The 21,666-nt window shown below is 36.7% G+C and overlaps 1 protein-coding gene across 1 annotated transcript in view; it reads left to right on the top strand.

Moving 5' to 3' along the window:
* Positions 1-20,006, top strand: part of LOC306876075 (thrombospondin type-1 domain-containing protein 7B-like) — a gene marked incomplete at both ends in the record, with an annotated part of 135,190 nt that extends 115,184 nt beyond the window's left edge. Inside the window, 8 exons of the mRNA XM_079426990.1 lie at positions 3,601-3,746; positions 7,308-7,482; positions 9,114-9,287; positions 13,519-13,614; positions 16,487-16,569; positions 17,512-17,704; positions 19,215-19,302; positions 19,925-20,006. Coding sequence (XP_079283116.1) covers positions 3,601-3,746; positions 7,308-7,482; positions 9,114-9,287; positions 13,519-13,614; positions 16,487-16,569; positions 17,512-17,704; positions 19,215-19,302; positions 19,925-20,006 — 1,037 coding nt within the window. The remainder of the gene's footprint in view (positions 1-3,600; positions 3,747-7,307; positions 7,483-9,113; positions 9,288-13,518; positions 13,615-16,486; positions 16,570-17,511; positions 17,705-19,214; positions 19,303-19,924) is intronic.
* Positions 20,007-21,666: the final 1,660 nt, after the last annotated feature.

The raw sequence follows: 21,666 nt of genomic DNA, 5'->3' as shown, positions 1-21,666 counted from the left end.
ACACATTTACATAATTTAAACAAATTTTTGAATGTCTAATGAACATTTCACAAACCTTGCAAACTTCAAGGTTCAAATCCAGCTGTGAGATCTTATAAAGTGTGCAGTTGTATCCTGCATGATCACGTGTTCTCTGCGTGATGGTTGGTGTGAACTGAATGCTGACAGGAGGAGAGTTCAGCTTCACTGGAGACGGCGCGGTCGACAAACTTTAAACTCGTGATTTAAAATGATGCTGCACTTTATGCTTTTGCCCACTGTCGTATTCATGTAATTTTCACTGTGTGCTGTATGTAAAATGAGTGTTACCTTGGCTTTATTCGAGAAAATATGATTCCCAATGCACACAAACTTCCCAGAATACTGAGTGCCCTGTTGGTTACAGTGTTTACTTCCTTTTTAATTATACTTTTATTAAATATGTATTTATTTGTGAAAAATACTTTGTCATCTAAAGTATAATATGTTTATTTTACACATTTGTTTTTAAATACATTTTCAAATGATTTGTTAAATATGAATTAAAATAAATAAAATTATATCGGCTTTATATCGGCCACCCTGCTTTCCAAGATATCGGCATCGACCACTTCAATTAAGTTATTTATTATTGTTATTTTGAACTTTCTATTTATCCTGAAATTCCCATTAAGTTACTTTTTATTCACAGGAATAAATTGCATTTTAAAATGTACTAAAATAGAAAACGGTTATTTTTAATTGTAGTATTTCAAAAACTTCCGTGTTTTCAATTTTTTTTTTAAATGCTTACGTTGTGAACATAAAAACCTCCTTTCAAAAACTTTTTTTTTTTAAAAACAGCTTTTCATAAATATTGTTTTCCTTCCCTGACAGCAACCCTGACTCAAAACATGCAGACTTCAATTCTCAAAACTGCATATGTACAGTAAATTTGAAGAAATAGGGAGGTGGGAAGTCCAACATAGCAATCATTTCAGTTTTAAGGAGCAATCAGCAGTATTTAGAAGGATCAAGGAGAAACATGCTTGCAAATTACAGTTCGCAATAATATTTAATGTTCCTGTGCAGCTGACACATTTTCATTTGCATGCAACCTAACCCACAAACCTGTGCACTCGGGATCCATGGAGATAAACACTCGGCTTGCTCTAGGCTCACACTATCAGGTGGTGCGCATTTACTTTGCATTCATTAACATGCCATGTCGGAATCCCTTTTTAATTATGGATGTTATGTCATGAATCATATTTAAGGATCGGCTTACAGGTTAATGACTCTGGGTTATGAAACCCTTGGTTTCCTGAACACGCCAAACGATTTATCAGTCAAAGGGAAATATTTATTTTACCCATTAGTGTTCTCAAAATTGCAATTGTTAATTCAGAGTTTGTTGGCCTGTTTGCCTGATGGAGCGGTGTTATTGCTTCATGCAATAAAAAATTTGCTAATTACTAGTCTTAAGAGCAGCCCGGGTCCCTATGGTTCAAATGACCCAGCTCCTTAGGAGTTCAGCTTGTTTTTCTGTTAATTAGACACGTTCAACAGAATCTTCATTAATTTTCATTCAGCCATCAGCTTCCTATCTCAGCCAGGCAGTTTACTTTTTAAATCCAAAGGGAGTTCTTCAGGCAATGCAAACAGGTTTGCAGCGTGTTTTCGGTCACATGCACGGGCGTAGAAATAAATGCAAGCTGGGCTGGCTGGTAAAAGAGAATTTTTTGTCTGTGTCAAAGCAGTGTTGTCTCTTGCGCACCTCGTCTGAGACTGAGAGTTTGGGGTTCATTATGTGTTGTATATATACACAGAGTTTTAATGCATTTGGAAGTGGAGCTCACTCTGTGCTTTTCCCTTTTTTCTTTCTTCATTCTAGCCCTCATTTCTCTCTATTCCTCCCCAACCCTCCTCCATCTCCCTACAGGATCAAGTAGAGATATTTCCTCTGTCAAATCAAGTAATTTTAAAGGCTTTCTCATCTGGCCGGAGTGCTTCTGTTTTAATGAATGGCGTGCTTGAAGCGGCCAGCTGTAGAAAGCAGCACAAACCATCAGTTTGATGAGCAGTTATGTTGTGCTGTGAATATAATGTCAGTTTTTTTTTCTTCTTGTTAAATGTTTAATGCTCGACTGGAAGGAGGGCTCTTTACAGTCAAACTCACTGGAGTGCAATTCAGTTCAGATGCACGGTCACTCTGTCAGTTCAGATGTACATTGATAAAGGGTCTATATTTACCTTTTTTTCAGAAATTTGATGCAAAGAGTGATGACCCCAAAATTGAATTCTTACAAAAAGCTTGGTCTAAGCTTCAATGCTGTCAGTTTGCATGTTTGGGACAACCTGTTCTAGTTAACACTAATGAGTTGTTAGTCAGGCCTAGAGCTTATATATACAGTGACCTTCTATATGTCCCTGCATTTACTCATCCTCATGTCATTCGTTCTTCTGTGGAACACAAAAGTAGATGTTTTGCAAAATGTCCAAGCTGTTCTTTTCCATTACATTGAAAGTGAATGAAGACCAAGAGCTGTCAAGCTCTGAAAAGAGCAAATAAGTATCTCTGTGCGCTGTGTAGATTACCAAGTCTTCTAAAGTCATATGATAGATGTGTGTGAGGAGCAGAGAAGAAATTAAAGTCATTAATCACTCAAAATCTTGTGTTTCTCTCAAATCTCATTTACAGGTGTTTCTTCACCTATTTTGGGCCTGTTGATTTGTAGAAAACACACTTTTCTCAGTAATTTGTTTAATTATTAACAGTGTCCATCCGTGGGCATATGTACTGTACATCACAGGAGGAGACTTTTTTTTTCTTTCTGAAAATTAGGAAAATTCACACCACATCTCAGTTTTTGAATTGTGTTTAATAGCATGTTGTTCACCACAGAGAGTTTAATTGTGCATTAATTAGTTAATTAATTGGTAGAACTATGGTACACGTACAATATTTCCTAATTATAGGTTTGTGACTTGTAAATTATTATAGAGCATTAATGTTTATATATCCTAATGGTATTAAAACATATTTGTTACATTTCTAGAAACGACTAAATATGTTGCTGTTTGAATAAAAAGGCAATATTATTTGTCTCTTTTAATGCGTATAATAATACGCCTAAAAACGAGAGCGTCGTTTATTTAATTTTTACAATATTTTTGGAATAAAATGGTGAACTTTTGTTTTGATAAGTATAGCATAGATATCATTTTAATATTTAATTTAATATTTTCACAATTTGACTGGGAATGATATTTACTGGTATTGTTGTCTCCTTGAAAAGCAAATACCCTAACTTCTAACAAATACACTATTTCATGCAATAAATATTAAATAATTCATTTCTGCTTTTGTTTAGATTAGTTTTAAACATGCTTAAACTGGCCTGGAAATGAAATCCATGCTGGTCTCAGATGGGCCGTCTCAGATGTCTGTTTCTGTCTATTCTTGAATTGTACAGTTGATAAATATTGCAACTATACAACGTGTGAATAATACATTAATCCACAGCATTGTCCCAAGCTGCTGGAGTACACACTAATGCAGGCTTGATGTATTTTTAGCCGTTCGCCATATTTTCATACATTGCATTCACAGATGTCTCTTCACGTGTGTCTCTGTTGCAGGTGTTATGACTCGCTCTCGCAGCGTTCTTCAGCAAGCTCATGAGGAGGGACGCCCCTGCGCCTCTCAGCTCCCCCAGACCAAACCCTGTCCCATCAGCCCCTGCTACACGTGGCTTCTGAGCGATTGGTCTCCCTGCACAGTGGAGGTAGATCCTGGGCAAAAATAATTGGATCTGCATGTATTCTGCAGTTACTGGTTATTGCATATCACCTAACCTTAGGGCATTCAATCCATGTTTCGTATGACCAAGTGGTGTTGAGACCAGCCACCCGGCATGTCTATCTGGTGCTGGCACAACACTCGAGTACTTTAATTGAATTTTTTTAAACTGCATGCGCACATGCCGAGTTTGTGTGTGAGAGAGGGACTTTGTGTCATTGAGACGTGAGGTAACTGCTGATCAAGATCATGCTGCGATTCACAGTCTTATCATTAGAGGAGAACAGTGGCAGAGTTCAAATTTCCATCTCCTCTCTTCTCTCTTCTCTCTTTTGTATCTGAGAAAGATTTTAATTGTATGTCTCGGGGTTTTGCGCACGTCCCTGGAGTCGTTCTTGCCCAGATCAAAAGCTGTCCTCCTCACAATATGAACAAAAGAAACACTTTTAACATGCATTTATGCGCTTTCTTTGGTGCTTGGTGTGATGGACACTTTCATATTCATAAACAATATCACATTTCTGTGATACTGTATGTGTGACATCTTTTTAGTAGTTTGTGCTATTACATACATTTCTAGAAGCATGCTAAACCACATATCTGAAAAGATGTGATATGCATAGTTAACATTTACAAGGCAAATTATGTTTAAATGGAAAACAAAATGTGCAACACATGAAATAACAACAGGAGGAAATGTGATAGTGAGGTTAAGTGTTCCATAAACTTCATGGAAGAGTGAAGAAAAAGTGTTGTAAGTGAAAACAACACTGCAAAAAGTGCTTTTCTTAATCAGTATTTTTGTTGTTTTTTCTATATTTATTTACAGAATGCAGTTCTATACTAATAGTGTTCTATACTAATAGTGTTCTATACTAATAGCATATGTTCATACAACCTTTGCAAATGCCCCTTACACTCACCATGCCCTTACAATGATTTGTATTCTTAAAATGTCTTACTACTTTATCTGGGGTGCCTGGGAGGTTCAGTGTTTACACTTTTTTGGGGGAGATAAACGTATGAAGGGCATACAGTAGTCAATGAACAGTAAACTGGGTTAAAATAATGTATTTTGACATAAAAGTCTTTATTTTAAAGTATTTATTAGGGGTTAAACAGATCGCAGTTGATCCGTGATATGTATGGACCAGACCCACAGATCGACACGGATGTGATTTGCAGATTAATTTGCCAATTTACATGTTCAAGCAATTTTAAACCAGAAGAATAAGAAAGGAAAGAGAACTCAATTCGTTAGTCGTGTGCTGTTCGAGTTGATTTCTCGCTCACGACTCCATGCAATTAAATACTTATAAATTATGTATTATACATTGATTCATTCTCTTTGCTTTAAACATATATGTTTTTTGCTTACATGAAAAATTATCCAATCCATGACTCAAAAACAACAGTATGGAACCACTATATATATGTATATATATATATAAATAAATTAAGTTATGTGTAATAAAATGGAATGACACCGGAAAAAACAATTGAACATGCTTACTGAAATTTATTTAATATTTAGTACAGAATAGAATAGAATAGAATAGAATAGAATAGAATAGAATAGAATAGAATAGAATAGCTTTTTAATTGTCATTGCAAGCAGAGCAAACAACACAATTCTTAAAGCAACTCTGTGGTGTAAAAACAGAAAAACAAAAGCCTTTGTTGGTAATGACAGCTTCAAGACGCCTCCTGTAGGAGAAACTAGTGGCATGCATTGCTCAGGAGTGATTCTGGTCCATTCTTCCACACAAACAGTCTTCAAGTCTTGAAGGTTCTGTGGGCCTCTTCTGTGAACTCTGATCTTTAGTTCTTTCCATACATTTTCTGTTGGATTCAAGTCAGGTGATTGTCTGGCCATTCTAGCAGCTTTACTTTCTTTCCCTGAAACCAATCGAGAGTTTCCTTGGCTATGTTTGGGATCGTTGTCTCGCTGAAATGTCCACTCTCATTTCATCTTCATCATCCTGGTAGATGGCAGCAGATTTTTATCAAGAATGTCTCGGTACATTTTTCCATTCATCCTTCCTTCAACTATATGAATTTTGCCAGTGCCGCACCATGATGTTTTGGGGTGATGTGCAGTGCCACTTGACCTCCAAACATGGTGTGCATTATGGCATCCAAAGAGTAAAAAGTTTTTGTCTCATCTGACCAGACTATATTCTCCCAGTATTTCACAGACTTGTCTAAATGTTGTGCAGCAAACTTTAAACAAGCTTCAACTTGCTTTTTATTCAGCAATAGAGCCTTGCGTGGTGAGCGTGCACACAGGCCGGTTGAGTGCATTACTTATAGTTTTCCAGGTCTTTCTGAAGCTCTCCACATGTGATCCTTGGCTCTTGGATAACTCTTCGGATCATTCTTTTTACTCCTCGGTCAGAAATCTTGCGAGGAGCACCCGGTCGTGGCCGGTTTATGGTGAAATTATGTTCTTTCCACTTCTGGATTACGGTCCCAGCAGTGCTCACTGGAACATTCAGAAGCATAGAAATCCTTCTGTAACCAACGCCATCACTGTTTTGCAACAATAACGTTGCGAAGGTCTTGAGAAAGCTCTTTGCTTTTACCTTATGTGACACGTTGGTCATGAGACACCTTTTTATAGGCCATCAGTTGGGACTGAACCAACTAATATTAATTTCCACTGACGAGGGTCAGGATTGCTTTCTAATTACTGATAGATTTCATCTGGTGTCTTAGATTTCCATGCCTTTTTGCACCTCCCTTTCTTCATGTGTTCAATACTTTTTCCCTGTGCCATTCCATTTTATTACACATAACTTTATTTCTGAACTTATTTGTTTTGTTTTCTTTGTATGTATGGATTACTTTATTTGTTACCGACATCTGGTGAAAATTTCAAGTCATCAGCACCTTTAGAAATACATTTAAAAATGGTGACATGTTCAATACTTATTTTACCTGCTGTGTATATACATATATAAATATATATATACATATATATATATGTGTGTGTGTGTGTGTGTGTGTGTGTGTGTGTGTGTGTGTGTGTGTGTGTGTGTGTATTTACAGTATATATGTATATATGTATACATGTATATATGCGTGTGTGTGATTGACGACGGATCGTTGAATTATTACAAAAATAATGCACACCCGAGGTGATGATGCGGCCACGACGGAGAAATGTCATGTTCTTTTAAGTTGCTAAACTAATAGTTTCCCCCCTTATTTTAGGTATAAATCTAACAAAAGTTTGTTAGACTTATAAATAAATAAAAGCAACTTTTTAAATAATTTTTAAAATTATTAATGCAATAATTATTAATGCAGTATTGCATTTTTAGGATGTTTAGATATTTTTACTAGCAAGTAAGACAAAAATTCTGATAATTTTTTTGCTGTGTAGAAACCTCAGCTGTGTGATCAGATCGCACAATTCATGAGAGATGCCATGTTTCACTCCCAGCTGTCAGTCTTTCAGAGAGAGGTGTCAGTGTAATAAGTGCTCTGTCTCACTGCTCAAGGCTCGTCTAGATTAATGAGTCGGCCGTGTGGTTTCGTGCAGGGGGCAGAATGTGGAGAGGGCAAGAGGGAGAGGAACCTGACGTGTGTGGTGCACTGGTCAGACTGGCCGGACAGCCCCTACCCTTCAAAAACAGCAGAGGATGAGAAGTGTGGAGACCGCGTGAGAAAGGAGAGCGAGCAGGAACTGCAGCAGCCGTGTTTCGTCCCCTGTCCAGGTACAACAACAACGCTGTTACCTGTTGTGTTTACATTTTTGTGCTCTTGATTCATTGAACACGTTTTATTGTTTCATAACCAGTGGAGGATGTTGATCAAGGAGTGGAACTGTCCTAGGAATTAATATCTGTCATGCTCAGTGAAATGAAATAAAAGTTTGTCGACAAGCAATGTCCCACTTTTTTTAACCTGTGAATACATTTCACCTTCAGGCTATCATTGACTTGTGTTAGCCTTACTTCTGTGTCTCTTTTTATTTCGTAAGTGTGCTGCATGCGCTCAGGGATGAACATATGCTGGGAGGAGAGGGGAAGAAAGATGTTAGAGTCAGAAAGGTAGAGACAAAACGGAGTGAGTCGAGTTAGAGAGGGTGGCATATGGTGTGCGGTGCTGTATTATATGTTTCGGCAGCTCCAGTGAGGGATGAAAATAGACTGGCCTCATGAAGATGATGGATAATGAGATGCCTGGGCACACAGATTGTCTCTAATAGCCATCCTGGCTGCAGGATCAGAAGGACATCATGCTGAAGAGCTAGTGCTAGAGCTAAATGTATCTGAAGACTTAGTCATGCATTCAGTTTTATGACAGAGGATCAGATCAAACTCGTTGGCCTGCACAAGTAAAATAAAAAAGCAGAGGTTTTTATGCATGTTTTTATTGTGCATACTTTATATTTCTTCTCATTATTTTTATATTATTATAAAAACCTGCACTATAGACTTTTCTGTTGCTATACAGACAAGTGGCAGATAAATGTAAGCCCAAATCTGCTTTTTGTGTTTGTAATGTACATCCAGCCAGTTATCCCAGAATAAACCCCGACAGGGAAATCAGGACCCCGACACAGAGCTGCTTGCCACATAAGTCAATAATCAGAATATTGATTTGATTTGAAGTTCAGAAAAGAGACATTTAAGGCACAGTGCACAGTCATATCAGTAATTACACCGCTTTTTACCACAAAAATAAAGACAATCAAAACAATAATTCTGTCATCAAGAGAAACACTTCAATAATAATATTACAGTAAAGCCTACTATTAACACTGAATGAAACTGTACTACAGAGATTGATATAAGAAATGTAAAAGAAGGCCCAGCCTCAAATAACCGGATGAGCAGTGTGATATTCAGCATTATGTTGCGACTAAATACATATTTTAGTATAACAATTTATCCAGATGTTAACACGCGCAGCTGTGTTAATTTAGTGAGTTTTAGTAATTTTGTTATGTGCTTTGATCATTTTCTTAGTTTGTGATTATTATTTTTTTACTTTATTTGTACTTCATTTAGATGCCAAGGAAACATTTCTAGTTTTTATAATTTATTTCAGATTTGTTTTAATCAACGACAATGATTTTTAATAGTTTAATAGTTAACAATAACAATACTGACTAGCATTATGCACAAAAAGCTCTATTGTTTTATGTTGCAGTACTATATCCCAAGAATCTTGTACTTGCTACATGCTTCAAAATACATACCCGTATTCATATTTTTCACACAAATTGTGTTTATGGTATATGCATATGTATTTGTTAACTGGACCGTTGGATTTCCTTCATAAGTATGAAATTATCATGGTGTTAATTTAAACTGCAGAACTGAAGTTATGTGATCTACAGGGGACTGTCACCTCACAGAGTGGTCGCAGTGGAGTTCCTGTCAGCTGACGTGTCTGGAAGGACGTAGTTTTGAGACGGTGGGCCGTCAGGCGCGCTCACAGGCTGTGGTCATACAAGTGCTGGAGAATCAGGACAGCTGCCCTCACCAAGCCTTCGAGACACGTCCATGTAAAGGTACAAGCAGCCAATAAGGGTCAAAACCAGCCAAAAAGGGTCAATTTTTTTTTATTGAGATTTATACATCATCTGAAAGCTGAATAAATAAGCTTTCCATTGATGCGTGGTGTGTTAGGATAGGACAATATTGAAAATCTGGAATCTGAGGGTGCAAAAAAAACAAAATTGAGAAAATCGCCTTTAAAGTTGTTCAAATTAAGTTCTTATCAATGCATATTACTAATCAAAAATTAAGTTTTGATATATTTACGTAAGAAATGTATTAAATATCTTCATGGAACATGATTTCTATTTAATATCCTAGTTTTGGCAGAAAACAAAAATGGATATATTTGTCCCATACAATGTATTTTTGGATATTGCTACAAACATGTGTTATTTATGACTGCTTTTGTGCTCCAGGCTCACATATAATATATTTAAGGCTGGGAATCGAAAATTTCAGAATGGGATACTTAAGGTCAGGAATCGGACAGTTGTTGTAAATTTTTAATTTTGATTCCGCCTATCGATTCCTGTGCACCCTTTTTTTCCTTCATCTGTGAGGACCCGAGCTATCGATCGGCCAGGACCTTGCTCACTAATCTAAGCACTTTGAACATTTAAATCTGCGTTTTTGGCGCTGACACTGACCTGAAGAAAGCAGCTGTCATGTGTATGAATGAAACCGCTTCACAGTCTTTTCAACCACACACAGTATACTTATTTCTGTGTTACTAATATTCAAATAATCACAGAAGTACTGGGATAAAAGATTATAGTTTGGATTAAACTAATGTCTAAGGTAGCGATTAAAATACGAGTAAATCACCTTTTGAAAGTAATTTTATACTTCAAATGAAGATTTATTGATTACATTGTTATGCCAGTAGGTGGCAAAAAGGGGCTGTTAAAATGTATTTGTCTTTGAATCATACAAGAGATTTTTTTCAAAAATGCTGATTCATCCATTAATGAAACAAGAGTAAGTCATTTAATCATTCATTCATAAATTACATGTGATTTTGTTTAGCTGTCTAATGTTTTTTATTCAGAATCATGAGAAAACCACAACTTTCGTTAGGAAACAAAAAACAAAAAAACTAAATTCATCCAGACTCATGCAGTTCTATTTTGCACACAACAGCTCTTAAAGAGTCCAGTTTTTATGCAGCATGTTGCTATTTGCTCATGGTAATCAGCTCCAATAAATGGTTTGCAAAAAAAGAGATACAGGATAAATGTTTGATATCATTATTTAATCACATTGGAATCGGAACTGGGAATCGAAAAGAATCGGAATTGATCAAATTCAAACGATACCCAACCCTAAATATAATATGATATAATATAATACAGTAATATAATTACACGTGCTTTGTATAGAAGCCCATTTCTGATAAATATTATAATATAGGACAGTCATAATTGACTGTTGAAATTAGATGACTTTAGATGATGAAATTTATGATTATGATAATTATCTCATAATTAATTACCAAAATGAGAAATAAGTTCCCATAGTTTAAAATCTGATTTAAAATCTAATTATATTGAATGTGTGCAGTTTAAGTTTAATAAGGTTTTTTTTTCATCTTTTGGTATATGACATGTATATAACAGTATTTTCTGTGCCTGAGTACCGTCATTTTCATTCAGCTGACTGTGTGACTTCCACAGTGTACAGTAGTTTGTAGTGAATGAGTGAACAAGTCATAAAATGTCTCTTGTAATCTCATGCTGCTTGTAAGTTCATCACCACAGCAAAGATGGCATGATAGAAATGCAGTCATCTCTTCCCATGACTCTCAGTTGTGTATCAGAAAGTCTCTTGGCGTCTTGCTGATGCCTACATCGCTGCTGTAACAACCAACAAGATACACCAGAGATGTTCAGACAGCACTGTCTAAACAAATGAATCGCATTTCATTATTTACAAAATGATGGTGCAGGCAGTCAGTCCCACAGATCAGATTTGAAAGGTAAATTGAATTTGAGTGAACAAACCCTATATATCCAGTGGAGCTCTGTGAGGGAATTTTATAATAGTGATCAAGCCAAAAAAAAAATATTGAAGTAGTATATTTGCAAGTAGTTATGCCCGTACTCAGACAGTCTATACCTTGGGGTCATCAAAGAATCCTGAAAAAAAGTGTATCAGAGTATCCACAAAAATAAGCACAAGCTGTATTCAACATTGATAATAATCATAAATGTTTCTTGAGCATCAAAATCATCATATTAGAATGATATCTGAAGTATCATGTGACACTGAACACTGGAGTAATGGTTGCTGAAAATTCAGTTTTTCATAACAGGAATAAATTACATTTAAAAATATTTTACCTATGAAAAAAGAGTTTTTAAATTTAAAAATGTAGCCTTTTTAAATATTTCACAATAATATTGTTTTTATTGTATTTTTGATTAAATAAATGCAGTATTTGTGAGCAGAAGAGACATCTGTAAATGCATTAAAACATGTATAAGTATATATATATATATATATATATACTTACAGTGCCTTGCAAAAGTATTCATACCCCTTCATTTTCTTCACGTTTTATGTTAAACTGCTTTACAATACTTGCTAATTACAATACAACAACTTTGTACATTTATTAAAAATAAAGAAAATGAAAAACTGAAAAAAGTGCATTGCATAAGTATTCATACCCATAACTCAGTACTTAGCTGAAGCACCTTTACAGCCTCAAGAGTTTTTGGTATGATGTGACAAGCTTTGCACATCAATATTTGGCAATTATCTGCCATTCTTCTCCTCACCTCTTCGCCTCTCAAGCTCTGTCAGGTTGGATGGGGGCAGATGCACATTTTCAGGTTTCTCCAGAAATATTTGATTGGGTTCAAGCACAGGCTGTGGCTGGGCCACTCAAGGACATTCACAGAGTTGTCTATAAGCCACTCTTGCTGTGTGCTTAGGACAGTGGTCTCAAACTCAATTCCTGGAGGGACACAGCTCTGCAGAGTTTAGCTCCAATAAGCTCCAACTCACACCTGCTGGCAAGTTTCTAGTAATCCTGAAGAGTTTGGTTAGCTAGATCAAGTGTGTTTGATTAGGGTTCGTGATAAACTGTGCAGAGCTGTGGCCCTCCAGGAACTGAGTTTGAGACAATGGCTTAGGGTCATTGTCCTGTATGTAAAATAAAATAATATTATAATCTGACGGACCACAATTACATTTTGTAGTCATCTTTGTGTGTTAGTAGGTCAAAGTGCAGTTATGCTTGCTCAGATGGTTATGTGTGTGTGTGTGTGTGTGTGTGTATGTTTATACATATATATACACACACAGTGGTGTAAAAGGTTTTTACCCCCTCCTGTTTTTGTTTTCTTATTTTTTGCATATTTGTCACACTTTAATGATTGAGATCATCAAACAAATTTTAATATTACACAAAGATAATGCAAGTAAATACAAAATGCAGTTTTTATATTATGATTTCATTTATTAAGGGAAAAAAAGTTGTCCAAACCTACCTGGCCCTATGTGAAAAATTAATTTCCCCCTCCTGTTAAATCAAGAAAGAACTGTGATTAACCACATTATTTTAGAAAGCTGAGTTAAATTTCACTAGCCACACACAAGCCTGATTACTGCCAGACCTGTTGAATCAAGAAATCACTTAAATATACCTTGTCTGACAAAGTGAAGCATGCTTAAAGAGCAAAACATCATGCCGCAATCTAAAGAAATTCAAGAAGATGAGAAACAAAATAGTTGACATGTATCAGTCTGGAAAGGGTTATAAAGCCATTTTTAAGGCTTTGGGACTCCAGCGAACCATGGTCAGAGCCATTATCCACAAATGGAGAAAACTTGGAGCAGTGGTGAACCTTCCCAGGAGTGGCCGGCCTACTAAAATTACTCCAAGAGCACAACGACGACTCATCCAGGAGGTCATGAAAGAACTCAGAACAACATCTAAAGAACTGCAGGCCTCACTCGCCTCAATTAAGGTCAGTGTTCATGATTCAACAATAAGAAAGAGACTGGGCAAAAACAGCATCCATGGGAGAGTTTGATGATCTCAATCTTTTAAGTGTGTATCTTTTAAAATAAAAAAAACAGGAAGCGGGCAAAAACCTTTTCATGGCACTGTGTATATATATATATATATATAAGTCTGCACCTGAGTCAGTATATAATGTCTGCATTTGGCTATTATCACACCTGACTGCCCAGTGCAAACCTAATGAGTGTCTCTCTCACTGCATGGGCCCGCAGGAGGGAAATGTCACAGTTACGAGTGGAGGACCAGTGCCTGGAATGACAACGAAAGATCAGTGTGGTGCCAGCGGGCTGATGGGGTCAATGTGACAGGTAGCCCACCGCTTACATTGAGACTGAGAGAATGACAAATATTCTGCACTGACTACACTTACAGAAAGATAATCAAAAGACCTGTCATCTCCACATGACCCAAAGCCTGTGGACAATGAAAATCCTGTCATCATTTACCCGCCCTCATGTCGTTCTAAACCTGTCGTTCTGAACAATCTTAACATCTTGTGAAGTCCTTAGTGACCAGAGACTTTGGAGAGAACTTTAAAAAGAAGGACAAGAGAAATAGGAAAGCACCATAAAGGCAGTCATGCACTGTCATCCAAGTCTTCTGAAGCCAAGCAATAGTTTAATGTGACAAACAGCCCCAAATTTGAGTCATTATTCACTGATAATTCTCCTAATCAAACATTGAGAGACACAACACAAATTAAACATAGCAATATCTGTTAAACAGGTTGTACATTACTGTTCAAAAGTCTGGGGTCAGTGACAATTACAGGAATTAATACTTTAATTCAGCAAATATATATTACATTGATCAAAAGTGACAGATTATTAGAATGTTTCAAAATATTTCTATTTCAAATATTAGCTGTTCTTTTAAAATTTATTTTCATCAAAGATTCCTGAATATTATGGTTTTACACAAAAATCTTAAGCAGCAGCAGCACGACTGTTTTCAACATTGTAATAACAAGAAATGTTTCTTGAGCACCAATAACTTAGTTTTGCCATCACAGGAATACATTCCATTTTAAAAGTATTAAAATAGAAAACTGTTCTTTAAAAATTTTAATAATATTACATAGTATGTTTTTACTTTTGATCAAACAAATGCTGCCTTGGTGAGCATAAGAGACTTCTTACAAAATCATTAAAGGGGTCATATGAGGATGCTAAAAATAGCATTATTTTGTGTGTTTGGTGTAATGTGTTTACGTGGTTTAAGGTTCAAAAAACAGTGTCATGCCTTCTTTCTTTGCATGTGCATGTGGGCGTTATTATGCAAATCTTCCAACACAGTGATGTAGATATGTGGAGGCGTTTTAGGAAGGCATGGTTGAGTCCAGTGCTGCCAAGTCTGTGGTTTCCCTTGGAATTGGGCTACATTATCACTGTTGCTGCAGGTTATTTTTCATGTCCACGGGTTTAAGCGACCCCAATAACGTGATATTTAGCCCATAAAAGGCTAATTTTACCAGGGGAACCCTGGCAAGAAACGTGTATTTTACTCCCCGGAATGCAATTTTTACCGGGGGAGCCCCCTCGAAACACGATTGGGCTAGTTAGAAAGAATATGTCTTTAGGTTTCAGACTTTAATCTTTGCGACTTTACGAGTCTTATCTATGCACGAACAGCTTGTAACACTCCAAAGAGAAAGGAAATTGTGAAATCGCGACCCCTTTAAAATGACCAGCCCCAAACTTTTGAATGGTAATGTACATCAATAGTTTTTTTATTTTTTTTGGTCAGTTTCTCATACAACGTTATCATATGGCCTTGAAGAGGTGGAATTAAGTGCACAAGTCACATGGTCCACTTGTATTGTGCTTTTACGGTCCACTGTGGACCTTGACAGCCACTATGAACTCTTGTTGAAAGAAAAAGGTAAGATGCATTCTCCTTTTGTGTTCCAGTTAGAAAATAACAGCATACGGGTTTGGAACGACATGAGGGTGAGTAAATAATGACAGGATTTTCCTTTTGAAAGGGTGAATTATCGTTTTAACTAGTGTTGTAGTCAAGACCACCTAATCCGAGACCAAGTCGAGACTAAGACCAAGGCAGGTCGAGACTGAGTCAAGACCAAGGCCAGACCAGCATTGCTCAAATTCATCTAAATGATCCACATTTACTGCCTGAGAAATTAAATACAATAATAAGACGCTCACAGAGCTGTTACCAATCAAATGAAATCTCTAACAACAAAATTCATCTTTGCACTGCAGTGGTGGCACAGAAGCTGCATCTGAATTGGTATAATTACAAATGCATAAATAAAGTTGAGAATAATGTTAAAATTTGTTTACTGAATGTTTTTATAAAAGCAAAATCTTTTTTTTTTTCAAAACAGTTATCTTCCTCTTGTGATATTGCTTAATTGTATCATATTAAGCTCTAAAATATTAAGTTTGAGTGGAGGGGGCCTTCAAATAATGTTGTGGACAATAGGGGGGCTGTGAAGTCAAACATTTTGAGATCCACTGGTATAAATCAAATTATTTATTTTTGTTATTTAGTTATTTAAGTAGTTATTGATTGCATTTGCGACCGACACTGAGACAGGACCAAGACCATCAAAACATGGTCTTAAGACCGGTCTCAAGACCAAGACCGGCCTCGAGTACTACAACACTACTTTTAACCCTAACGCAGAACAGCAGGCTGAAATTTGTGGTTTGAATTTGGCAGACCTTGTCTAGGACAGTTTAGTAGCACATTCAACATGTTCCCTATTCTCACCCTCCATTTCAACAGATATCATCAATAAACCAGCGCTCATCTGAGAGCGAACAATATAAATGTTATAAAACACTGTTTGATTGTGGCACAATGAACACGCTCCAGATGGCAAGCTTTCACTTGAGCATTAGGAGCGAGAATGAAGGCTTTCGGGTTGCGCAAAGTGCTGTAAATAACAGAGAAAGTGATCTTATCTGAGTACGGAATCGTCTCGGGAAAATATAAGCTGTGAGAGGTAATCTCTTCTGCTTGAGAAAAGCCCGAACCCAAGGTATTAGTCTCTGATGTTTTGACATGTAATTTTCTATTCCAAAATTACAATCTTCACTGATTGATCAGAAGCAGCGATGGGTCCTTTAAGCCATTAATCAGGTGTGACAGCACTTTTATCTGGCTATCAATAGGGAAATGGCAATAATTACCTCTGTTGTTTCCTGTTGGAAGGGGGCTGCTTTCCACAGAAACGGCCCACCACTGTGCGGCACTGTCACCCTCCCTGCACCAAACCCTTCTCCCACTGCAAGCAGGTAAACACACTGTGTGCAAAGATACCTTCCTGTATTTGAACCATATCTATTTTCACATTAAACCACCATGTAAATACCAAGACAAATAACACGTCCTGTAGTTTGTATTTTATGGCTTGGTATTAGGGAAATCATAAGGGGGGGCATTTCAGGCATGTGTAAAATTAGCAAAATTGCTTTGAATAGAGGACAAAAATATTAAACTCACAAAACTGTACGTTGACTGCCACTTGCAGTGCATTGAATGCAACTACATGCAACGCACTCCATGCAACCACTTTTTTTCCTGCACAGGAGTACTGATACTATATATGTATATTTTGTTTTAAAGGAATATTCCAGGGTTCAATAATCAACAGTTTAATCGATAGTATTTGAGGTATAAAATCGTCCCTTGTGGAGGTTACAGTGAGGCACTTACAATAGAAGTGAATGGGGCCAATTTTTGAAGCAGAAATCTGATGCTTAATGTATAATTTTATAGAAGCATGTATGTTAAACTCCTGTGTATTGTTTGAACTGAAAGTTTCATCATTTTTGCAGTCGTTTTAATTTTTTCATTGTTGCATTATCATGGCAACATATTTGTAAAATTGTATATACTACACAGAAAAATGGATTTTTAATTTAAATGTAAGTACTTCGTAGTTAAGGCCACCTAATATAAAGTGGGACCCGGATTTTTTTTTCCTCACTAAAATCTTGTGGCTATACTATTGAAACTGAGTATTTTAACATTTACAGATTGGCCCTATAAACAGTGCCTCACTGTAACCTACTGATGAAAAGGAGGGACAAACTGAAATGAGTTTTTGTGCTAATCAGCGTTATGCCACAAGTACTGTTGTTTGAGCTGAAGTTGCATTAAATGCAAAGTATTTCTTCAAACACTGTTTATGCGGTGCCTGAGTGTGACCCTCACAGCGACGGGGTCTCTTTCAGAGCGGCGTGTGCGGCTGTGAGAAGGGCTACACTGAAGTGATGACCACGCATGGATTCCTGGATTACTGCACCAAGACCCCAGGTGCTGACAACAAAAAGGCAGATGTGAAGACCAGCTCGGGAAGATTAAAACCCGGCACCACTCAGATGCAGGACTTCTTCGGCGAGTGGTCCCTGCAGCCGCTCGGCCCAGGTATTTGAAATGCAGATGAAGAGCAGGCTGATGTGGGCCAGCGGAGTGTGGCTTTGAGTTATAGCAGAATCGCTGGACGCCTTTATGAGACTCCAGATAGAGGCTGATGTAGAACTCTGTTTAATGCCTCAGTGTTTATTCCCTATTGGAGCTATGAGAAAGCTGCACTGGACAGAGTCTCATAACAGCGTGATTTGTATTGCCCATAACTTGACAGACAGAGTTGCTTTATTGCTGGCTGGAGGCCATTTCTGATTAGAAGTGAATTTAGCGGCCTTGCAAAAGTACTTTACGAGGTCTCCTCTGTCTGAAATAATGTTATATTATATTATATTTGACTATTTTATATTATATTATTCCATGCCATTTAGATTTTTCTTTTATTATTATTATTATTATGATATTTTGGATTATATTATGAGCATACACTACCGTTCACAAATTTGGGGTCAGTAAGGTTTTTTTTTTTTTTTTTTTTAGCAAGGACACATTGAACTGATGGTAAAGATATTTATAATGTTATAAAATATTTTTTTTCTATTTATCATAGAATCGGGGGGGGGGGGGTGCATTACAGTTTCTACAAAAATATTAGGCAGCACAGGATCATGTGACACTAAAAACTGGAATAATAACTGCTGAAAAGTCAGCGTTGCCATCATATGATTAAATTACATTTTAAAATATATATATTTAAATAGAAAATAGGTATCAATATTACTGTTGTGTACAGTATTTTTGATCAAATAAATGCAGCCTTGGTGAGCAAGAGACTGGTGAGCAAAAATATTCAAAAAATATTACAGTCCCCAAACTTTTAATAATGTTTTATTAATTGTATTTCGGATTATTATTAATTGTATTTTGGACCGGTTTTGTTAGTAGTTTATTAATCCAGGTGCGTTCAAATGCAGCAGTACCTCGAGTGGCCTGCCAACAATTGTTTGATCTCAAACTGAGTTTGTGCAAAAATTTAAAACAAAATTACAATACAATAAAGCTAAACTAAACACTGCAATATGTAATTGTAAAATATAACAGAGAAGCATACGACTCTTTATAGGCCAGAGTTTTATAAGTCAGAGCAGTTTTAACAGGTCCTTATTCCGTTTTTCTATCCACCAGTGGGCTTCTTCTCTGAATTAAAGTTATTCTTCAGGATCTTCTTTTGCTGAGAGTAGTTTTTGCATCATCCATTGTGTGAGTCTCAAAGGATCCAGGTCTGGAGAAGCTCTCTGTGCTGCTCATCAGACTGCCGTCTTTTGTCTTTTATCTGCGAGATGTGTTCTGAGACCTTGTCATATCAGTTATACCAGCATCTTAATGGCTCTGTGACACACACCTTGTTCTTTGGAAGATGGTGAAACAGTTTCTTCAGGTACATTGTCTCCGGCGTGGATGTGCCATCTGTTACTGCTGCAACAGGCTCCTGTGCGGAAACCACAAGCAATAAAAATGATGCTCCCATGTATTTCAGTGGTGATCACACTCCTGTTTTCTGATCTCACAGATGGAAGAATAAAGCTGTGGGTCTATGGGTTAACAGCTGGAGGATTCATTCTCATATTATTCATAATCGCCGTGGCCTTTCTGTTTTGGTATGTATGCTATCAAATTTTAACACACCCACCATTGAATGGAAAGACAATACCTGTTTGAAAACAGTCATTATTTATCTGTGATTTTGGTTGATGAGAGAAATTGCACTTCACCTATTGACTATTTGTTGACTTGCAACCTTTAGTCTGACTTATAATAACTTGTTGCTGCCATCTAGTGGTAAAGTTTAGAAATAAAATAGAAAGTAGCTGTATATATATATATATATATATATATATGAAGTGTTCAGTTCCAAAATTAGCAAATCAGCTGAGATGCAACTATTTGAAAATCTGGAATCTGAGGGAGCAAAAAAATCTAAATATTGAGAAAATCTCCTTTAAAGTTGTTCAATTGAAGTTCTTAGCAATGCATATTACTAATCAAAAATGAAGTTTTGATATATTTATGGTAAGAAATTTACAAAATATCTTCATGGAACATGATCTTTACTTAATATCCTAATGATTTTTGGCATAAAAGAAAAATCTATAATTTTGACTCATACTATGTATTGTTGACTATTGCTACAAATATACCCCAGCGACGTAAGACTGCTTTTGTGCTCCAGGGTCACATATTAAATTTCATTGATCTTTCTTTTTCTTCTCTTTATGCCAGCAAACCGTCCAAACAGAGTAAAAGTGCATCTCCACCACAGAAGCCCTTGACTCTGGCCTATGACGGGGATGTGGACATGTGATCAAGCTCTCTCTGACTGTACATTCAAAGCACAAGCTGGACTACGTGCAACATTTTAATATCTTCATCTCTCCAAGGCACACTTTGGATTTTGGAAAAAAGAAAAAGACACAAGGAGTAACAGATAGACATCAAAGAACAATTCGATCTTGAAATCTGCAGCGTACACAAAGCGTTGTGTGCACAACAGCAAGGACAGAGGTTTTGGATCAGTGGTTGTCGTCGTGAAAATCGTGACATTTAAAGAAGGTGCGAGACACAGCTGACATTCCATGGACCAGATGGAGGACTTTGACATTTTCTTGCCGTGATTTTTCTTACATCAGAAAAGAAAAAGAGGAAAAAAAAAACACAAGTTCAAGTTGTGCCGAATCTATTGTATCAGTCGCATTAAAAGCCTAGTTCACCCAAAAACTAAAACTGTCATCATTTACTCCCCCTCAAACCTGTGTGACTAGATCATAACCGGACAACAGGATCACGGAGTCGTGAATAATTAATTAATGACTCAAAATAACTGTCAAGATTTTTAGTGAAAATATGACTTAAATTGAAGTTTGATTGTCTCACAAAGTTATTGTATGAATAAGAAGGTTTGAAATATAATTCACAAGCTGTATGTATAAATTGTACTTATATTATTCCATAATTATAATACTTTCATTATGCTTTTGCATTCTTTTTGATGCTTGAAAGTCGCTGTTCATAATTGCATTGACAAAAACAACTAGCACATTATTAAAATGTATCCTTTTATGTTGCACAGATTAAAAAAAAGAAAGTCATACAGGTTTGCAGCAACTTGAGGGTGATTTTAAATCACATAATTTTAATTTTTGCGTGAACTATCCCTTTAAGGCGATCTGAAAGTGACTTTTTAACAGAGAACAAGAAAAGACTGATGTGTTATGCACTATATTAGTGCTTAGTCATTCTTTAGTTCCCTCTTGATTTATGTTCAAACCGATTTTCTAGTGTTTTTTCATTGTGATGCAAGGACTTTGCTGTAAACTGTTGTGTTTGTGTGGAATGTCTCTGAAGGTGTGTATGATCCGCATGGTAAACCAAAACACAGCTCGTTTAGATGCTGCGAGAGGTTAAGGTGATGATCTGTTCGTGTGCTGCTTCCACACGCCTCAGTTTGTCCTTTAACCTCCGTCTAGCAGCTGAAAAATTGATGAGGTCTGCTCCAACACCAGCAGATAATGAACTGTGTTCCTGTGACGCGCAGAAGGGGTTTTGAAAGTGGCTTCCTGCAATATCCTGCGGTTAGAGGAACTCATTTAGCACAGATACAGTGGACCAATGCGTTTGTGTAGAGTCTGCATGAGCATAACACCGGGAGAGGTGCTTCAAAACTATGAATGTTCATCATTTTCAATAAAGTACAGGTGCTGGTTCTGTATTTTAATAACATCCCTGCTAGTCGTTTTTTGGCTTTATTGACTGACTTCTTGCTGGCATAATTGTCTTGACTATCTGTTTCAAGACCTACAGTGTCAAGGTTCGCTTCGCTCCTTGTACTGCCACGTGATGAAACTTTTCCTAAACCTCAACGGTCCTCATTATGATAAGATAACTTGTGGTTTTTAAGCTACGCAAGACTTCTGGTTCATGGGGTCTTACTCCACCTAAAGAATATATTCTGTATGTGTTTCATA

The sequence above is a fragment of the Barbus barbus genome, assembly GCF_936440315.1.
Source record: "Barbus barbus genome assembly, chromosome: 10".
Taxonomy (NCBI): domain Eukaryota; kingdom Metazoa; phylum Chordata; class Actinopteri; order Cypriniformes; family Cyprinidae; genus Barbus; species Barbus barbus.
Note: the sequence above shows the minus strand (reverse complement) of the source record. Positions and strands in the feature narration are given on the sequence as shown.